This window comes from Balaenoptera borealis (assembly GCF_965194805.1).
Source record: "Balaenoptera borealis genome assembly, chromosome: 3".
In the NCBI taxonomy this organism is placed as follows: domain Eukaryota; kingdom Metazoa; phylum Chordata; class Mammalia; order Artiodactyla; family Balaenopteridae; genus Balaenoptera; species Balaenoptera borealis.
Genome location: NC_138866.1, coordinates 71,014,519 through 71,022,444, shown reverse-complemented (window position 1 = coordinate 71,022,444; position 7,926 = coordinate 71,014,519). Strand labels below are relative to the sequence as shown.

The 7,926-nt window shown below is 34.0% G+C and overlaps 1 protein-coding gene and 1 long non-coding RNA gene across 6 annotated transcripts in view; both read right to left on the bottom strand.

The window, feature by feature from the left end:
* LOC309625149 overlaps nucleotides 1-7,926 on the bottom strand; it is a 583,598-nt gene that overhangs the window by 382,869 nt on the left and 192,803 nt on the right. The window lies entirely within an intron of this gene.
* The window catches only part of NOVA1 (NOVA alternative splicing regulator 1), a 142,228-nt gene that overhangs the window by 4,382 nt on the left and 129,920 nt on the right, over nucleotides 1-7,926 (bottom strand). For all 5 annotated transcript variants that reach the window (XM_082388612.1, XM_082388611.1, XM_082388614.1 and 2 more), the window contains one exon: nucleotides 1-327. This exon is cut by the window's left edge and continues 4,382 nt beyond it. In XM_082388612.1, the coding sequence (XP_082244738.1) occupies nucleotides 1-327 (327 nt within the window). The remainder of the gene's footprint in view (nucleotides 328-7,926) is intronic.

Here is a 7,926-nt window from a genome sequence, read left to right as displayed (position 1 = left end):
AGCGGTTGGCAGAACTTCAGCAGTGTTTGCATAAGGAGATCCGGTTGGATTGGAATTTGCCACTGGACCTGTAACATTGGCATAACTGATATTGAGACAGCTGCCACTCTGTGGATCCTCTTGTATCTTCTGGATGATAAGTTCAACAGCTTTTCGGTTTTGTTCAGGTTCTCCACTCACAGTGACAACCCTCTCTTGCAGGTTGATCCCATCAGGTTTCTGGGAAAGCTGCACCCAAGCCCCTGACTGCTCCATTATAGCCTTCACAGTAGCACCTCCCTTCCCTATTATCAGACCTGCTGTGCTGTTGGGAACTATAATCTTTACCTGTAATTAAAAAAAATACGTATAAATAATACTTCTGTTGTGCACACATACATTATATTACTTTGCTATCCTAGAAAAAGTAAAATAGTAAATTGAATATTAGTTTAAACATAATTTATGAAAGATACAAATATCACAATTTCTAAAGTGACATTTTTCACATTTTAATACAATTATCTTGTAAAATTAGACTTCTCAAAGGAAAAGGCAATTTTCGGTTTTAAATTATTGAACAAAAATTTTCCTTGACTCTGTGAATTTTGCAGAAGTTATAAAAGAGAGGAAATCATAACATTTCATCAATGATAACATTTTTATATGGCTCCAAAATCAAAATGCTGTGGATGATCCTTCACCTACTTAGCTGTAAGAATATCTTTGCTCTAAAACATATAAAAACAAAGAGTGGAGGATTATAAAGCAAAGTTAGTAAAGATAAAAAGTAGGAAAGTTCTTGAGTCCCTTTAAAACATTAATTTCATGTTCCTTATCACCTAGTAATTTTTGTGTTGTTCAATACCTTACTTACTTTATGACTAATATTTTCAGAAATGGAGGTCAATATATTTATTAGTAGTAGTATTTTAGTTTTTCAACTAAACTGACACCAACCTATAACTTTATAAAAATAACAAATATCTCTAAATAATATAAAAATTTTCAATTGCTTTTAGGTAGGTTAGGGGCTATTTGAGAATGATATTACATGGATGTTCTATCTAAATTTGTAAAATGACTATTTTGATTAGGTAGATCATTCTCTTTTTGGCAGTAATAGCTACATTTTTAAAAACAGCTTACAACCATATTGTCAAAGGTTACTGAAAATTACTGTAGTCACATGAATACTTACAACGATTCAATGTGACTGTACGAAGTATAGGCATTTTAGCTAATTTGTTCTGAAACATTCAGCTACAAAACCCAGCATATTTTTATTTATTTAGTCATAATCAAATACTATTATAAGAGGTATAAAATCAGTATGTTATTTTTATAATCCTTAAAATTAAAATACAGATATTAACATTTAAAGTTATGTTTTGGTAGCACAAAGATACATATGACACTGTTTTATGACTCATCAGGTAGATAAAAAATTGTGAATATTCTGTCACTGACAAAGCACTGAAGGAACTGCTTTCCTTGTCCCAGACATTTAAACGGGCAGGCTGAAATATTTGTTGAAATTTGAGCAGAAATTTAGTTGAGATCATCTATGAGATATCTCATTAGTTAATTTTTAGCAAGTATTGTCATGTTATCTTTAAAACACAGATTTGGGTACGGATATTTTTTTTAAAAATAGAGCCATGCATTTTTAGGAAGGTAGCAAGCAGTGAAAGTATAAATTCAAATTCTAGACTGGGTTACCTCATAAATATATTTACATGTATTAAACACACACACACACACATACCACACAACTTTTCTTACCACACATATAACTTATAGTCACAGTAGAGTTTTGTTTCATTATGATTTGTCTATATAATCATTTCATTTTTTTTGAAAAAAATCTAAATTTTCTAGAGACATTTCTTCGGAATGTCAAATATATCCCTCATATTCCCCTGATTAAGTGCATTCAGTTTCAAGAAGTAGACTGAGAAATAATTTTTTTAACATGTTAATTTGTTAATTTTGTTCACAGACTTTTTGGTAGAAAATTATTCGTCTGAAATGCTGAAATATGTTAAAGTGATATAATTAGAAAGTTAAAGCATGATTACATCTTACACCAATTATAAGATTAGAATCATCCTTACATTTTATCCTGTGCACATAAAATATTAAGAAAATTTACTTTTAAGGATTTAAAAATCCGAATGTTAAATATGATTATATTTTGTGAATATTTCTTTTGAAAATGAGAAACATTTTTGCGAAACAATATCGTTGAAAACATTTATATACTGACAAATTGAGGTGTTTCAATGTAATTTTTTTATGAAGAAAAATATATTAATCAACCAAGACTTTCAAAAGAGCTGTTCTTAAATTATTTTAAATTTTAATATCACTGCTGTTTTGCTCAATGTAATGACTGCCTGTATGATTATAACCCACGAAGAGAACAGCACATGAGAGGTTAATTATGGGAACTATCCTATAGACTGTCAATAAAAAGTAATGAAATATATAATTTTATAACATCCACTCTAAAATCACCTTAAGCTTGTATAAGGTATGTGAAGATGATGTTAATTTCTACTACACTGCATACCAGTCTCATACTATATTTATTGCACCTATAACCTTTTCTTTTAACTCTAGGACTAGTTTATGCTTCCAAAAGAACTTGCAGATATGTGCACAGTACTTATATTACTTACACAAGCACATTACCTTGTCCTTCCTTTTAAAATTTTTCCCTTTAATCATTTTTCTTTCTTTTAAATATTCAAAAATTCTGAAATAACATATATTTCAGAAATAGTATGTGAACTTTTCATAAAAGTAAACATCTTCCAAAAAATATGTATCTTTGTAAATTAAAGAATTACACCACATCATCTATCTTTATATTAAAGATGTCCTTATGTAGTAAGCACATTTTCTGGATTTTAGTTTTAACTATTTGAAATAATCTTATATGAAGTACTGTCAGACATATTTGTATTTGTTGTTTTACCAAATACTGATCTGGCCTCCGAATTTTGTTGGTATAATTGACATTTGTCCACATATAAAGGTGTGTTATGATTTAATAGAAGACATTAGTGATTGCATATTAATATTTGTAATATGTAGCATTTATCAACTTTAGATAGGAATAATTCTGCTTACAATGAATAATCTTAGAAATTAGAAAATTAAAGAAAATGTAAATGTAAGTTATTAAATTCCAAATTTAATAAATATACTTAGTAGCCTAGCCACTGAAAGTTACCCAACTTTTATTTCTGACACAAGGACATGGAAACCTCTTAGAATTACACTTTTTTCTCTGAAAAGTTAAAAAATACATCCATATTTATTTGCACATTTAATATTAATCTAATATGGACACAGAGAGGAAAGAGACCCTCTGAAAACAAGTTGAGACAAAAAGAAAAATTAATTCACTTGTATAATATCTCAGAGAGAGTAGTGTTCTATTTCCACCCTATGCATCAGATCAGAGCCAAAAAGCAGTGAGACACAGGTGTGGAAGCTTGGAGATGGTGGGCAACTGAACACTGATTGGGTGGGGGTTGGAGGAAAGGAGTGTGGAGAATTATGTGAGATAACCTATTTGCTTACTTCTTAGATATAGGAATACAGCATTTACCTAAAGGAAAATCTCCGGGACTTCCCTGGTGGTGCAGTGGTTAAGAATCCGTCTGCCAATGCAGGGGGCACGGGTTCAAGCCCTGGTCCGGGAAGATCCCACATGCCACGGAGCAACTAAGCCTGTGCGCCACAACTATTGAGCCTGCACTCTAGAGGCCGCAAGCCACAACTACTGAAGCCCGTGTGCCTAGAGACTGTGCTCCGCAACAAGAGAAGCCACCGCAATGAGAAGCCCGCACACTGCACCGAAGAGTAGCCCCCACTCACTGCAACCAGAGAAAGCCTGCGTGCAGCAACGAAGACCCAACGCAGACATAAATAAATAATAAATTTATTTTTTAAAAAAGGAAAATCTGTGTTTGCATCCCCACTGATATGACAAACAGCAAATTTTAATTGTATCTGTGACTTCATTTTCATTGGTAAAGTCTGTTAACACACTGACTTACATAATATTCTTATTTCTGAAGAACTGAAAGAAAGAAAAACTGGACCTTAAACAGCATACAATTATTTGGTGTAACATGTATCAGCTAAACCAGATATATTCCTGACAGTTACAAATCAGTTTTCCCTTCAGAACTATGATCTACAGTTGCTACCATCCACCCAATCTTCTATGAAATGCTTATTGAGTGGCCCAGGCCCTGTGTTGGGAGCTAGAAATAAAGGATACATATGGCACTGTTTCTGTCTTTAAGGAACTTCCAGATCAGTTATAGAAAACAGATGTGTCAATGTGTCAGTGCAGTCAAGTCTTAAAAGTGTGGGTACAGAAATATATAAAGGGTACAAAGGAGACAGAAAGCCTAACTGGAAGAAGAAGGGATAAGAAAATCTTTGAAAGATGATCATGTCTCATTTTTGTACTATCAGTAGCCTATTCTTTACTGTCAGACATTCCCAATGAGGTTGCTCTGTTATCTCTGTGTTGGAGAGTTCCTGTTCAAATCTAAGTCCATTTTAGTAGTGATGTGATGATCTGCTTAAATAATGGTATTATTTTTAAAGAAAAGAATTTTACTTAAATTCTGCTTATTCCTAGACTTACAATTGTTATATCAAAGAAACATGAAGTAAGATTAACAGTATAATTATACTAATTTTATTAGCATCAACTTTTCAGAAAAAAAAGTAATGAAGTGGCTGTTTCTCTATTTGCAACCACAAAAGAACCTCTATGGGAATCCCATGGAAAGAGTTAAAAATACCAAATAGGTAGGCTTTAATATTGATACGTTTCTGATTAAAAATAAGCATTAAGAAAAACACATTTACTCCTTTGCCAAATAAGAACCCCAATTCATTATGGTCTTAAAAAAGAATGACAGTGTCTGTAGGCATCGTATTTCTTCATTATCACGGCAGGAAAATTATTGAACTATTTCATAAAGCGATACTTTAAAATAAATGCAGAACAAGTTCCAGTAAAATTTAAGATAGCTCAATTAATAGTATGAACTATTTCATTTAGGGCTGCCATGTTATACACTATATATGTACTGCTTTACATTTTCAAAGCAATTCCTATCAATTGTGGATACCTGCTATTTCATTCACTCAGTCAGCTGACGTCGATCTTCCTTACAACAAGAGACTTCAGTTTTCCTTCAGGAAATAACCCTCTCTCATTCTGAGTGCCATGTACTTTAGGTAAGGCTGACCACCTTCCAATGCCTCTAGAAGTGGACACATGACCTAAGAAGCCTGCATATCACACTTTCCACACTCGTAGCAGGTACTGATTTGGGACTGAGCACATGACACAGGATGGTCCAATAAGAGTTAGCCTGAAGAATCTGTGAAATTGTTGGGATGGAAGTAACTGTGCGTTTAATCTAGCAGAACACAAGCTTGATGTTACTAGTCCTATCTTGTCACTATACGGAAAGAGGAAGAAGCTGACTGAAAATAATTTTAAGTTGACTTAGATAAAAGGAGACTTCAGAAATGGAGAGAGAGGTTTCTGATACCATTTTGGCATCTGAATCTAACCATGTATAAAGCCAGCACAGAATCAATATAATTCCCTCCCTCTTTTTTTGTTTTGGTTAAGCCACTTAGAATTGTATTTCAATAACCTGTAATTGACAAAACAGTAACCTTGAAAATAAGTTCTTGTTATATCATGTAGTATTTGCCTATCCAAAAGAAATACTGACAGTTTATTGTATCTCTTGATGCTCTGAAAGTCAAGATGTCATAACTCTGGTAAAGAGACACGAGTGGATTATTTAACATATCTTTTACCGAGATATACATGATCTAACAGGATAAATCTCTTTCATTTGTCTAATGTATTACACCTTAGGCTACTGAGGCACCATTTATTAGTGGCCACTGGAGATGTATGTGTCATTTGGGGGATCCACACTGAACTGCTGACCAAAGTAAACTGAAAAAAGTGTATCTTTCTTTTGATTATAGATTTTAAAATATATAAATAACTGCCTTTCTAAAAAATACTGCTCTGACAAAGTATGTACGACAGAGCTACATGAAATATCCAAAATGAATGAAAAAGCAGCTATTCCAACTCTCTACTAGTGTGTTTAATCTACTTACTTTTGATAACCAAATTCAAGGCAGTGCAGTTTTCATAAGTATGTCTTTATATCTATCGTAAAATACCATGCTATCTTCTCTCATATATCCTTACCCCCCACCTACTGCCAACACCAGGTTTTAAACCTGGAAGCCATCTGTGCCTTCTCTTGCTCCCTAGATCTCTACATCCTGTTATGCACTGTTGATTTTTTTTCCCCTGAAGTGCTTCTTGCCAGTCCTACTGCTTTAGCCTATCTAAAGGAATGTGTGGTGTAATAAAAAGAATCTAGAATTGACAGTTAGGACATATGGACCTTCACCCTGGCTCTGCTGTGTGACCTTTGTCAATCACTTCAGTTTCATCATCTATAAAATCAGACAACTTGATAAGACTGTGGATGAGTTTTTATTTTAGCATTATTAAAAAACCCTAATCAAAAGCCTTCAATGATCCGCTTCCAGCTACCCACTAAATTATCCAGACTCCTTATGTAGACATTCCAAATTCTCCATACCCTGTCCCCAACTTATCTTCCCAGTTTCATTTTCTATGACTAGTATTCTATGCTGAATCCAAACTTTACCTGCTAGTTCTTAAATATACTCTATATTAGTTGTTTTTCTAGGTCTTTGCCTTTGTTTATTCATTTGTTCCAAATGACTAAAATGTTGCCTATATTTCCAACACTGTTCTTCCCCTTAAACTTACACATTTTTGCTTGCTGAAATCTTATGTCTTCCAGAGCAGCTTGAATGTAATGCAAAATATATGGATTTATGTAAGAGCTAAATAATAAAGTATTTGAAAGACTCCATCATGGCCATGCAGGAGTGTGTGTGTGTGTGTGTGTGTGTGTGTGTGTGTGTGTGTGTGTAAAATATGACACTGGGTTCTTAAAACAAAAACAACTTTATCATCTCTAAAATCTAAAATTCAAATTATATTGCACCCATACTGAAATTTACAAAAAGACAAATATACAGATGTTTTAATCTTGTCATAAAATTCCTGAAATCAGTAACACAGATTTGTCATTTAAAAATCCAATAAGATGGGCTTCCCTAGTGGCGCAGTGGTTGAGAATCTGCCTGCCAATGCAGGACACACGGGTTCGAGCCCTGGTCTGGGAAGATCCCACATGCCGCGGAGCAACTAGGCCCGTGAGCCACAACTACTGAGCCTGCGCGTCTGGAGCCTGTGCTCCGCAACAAGAGAGGCCGCGACAGTGAGAGGCCCGCGCACCGCGATGAAGAGTGGCCCCCGCTTGCCGCAACTAGAGAAGGCCCTCGCACAGAAACGAAGACCCAACACAGCCAAAAAAATAAAATAAATAAATAAATAAGTAAAAAATCCAATAAGATTATAGTAATTAAATATGCACTATATGCCTTTTTCTTAATTTTTCATCAATGTATTATGTTTTTCCTATGCAATTTTGTAGCTTCTTACTAATCAAGCTTGTGGCTAGGCTTCTCTAGCCATAAAAAATGTGGTCAGATTGGTTCTAAAAGTCTAGAATATAAACATATTAGTGTTTACTTGATTAAGCAATGAACTGGATCAATGAATAAGATGACAAAATGACAGTGTCTATGAATCATAATCACAATTCATAACTGGTGCAGTTACCTCCCACACCTTGCCTTGCTTCAAGCAATTGCATTTTTACCTTAAAATAATTGACTTTAAAAAGTTTTGTGGAGACCATACATCCATTTTATATCTTCTTCCTAAGGGCCATACTTTACTTTCCCCTCTGGCTGTAAGACATGGCA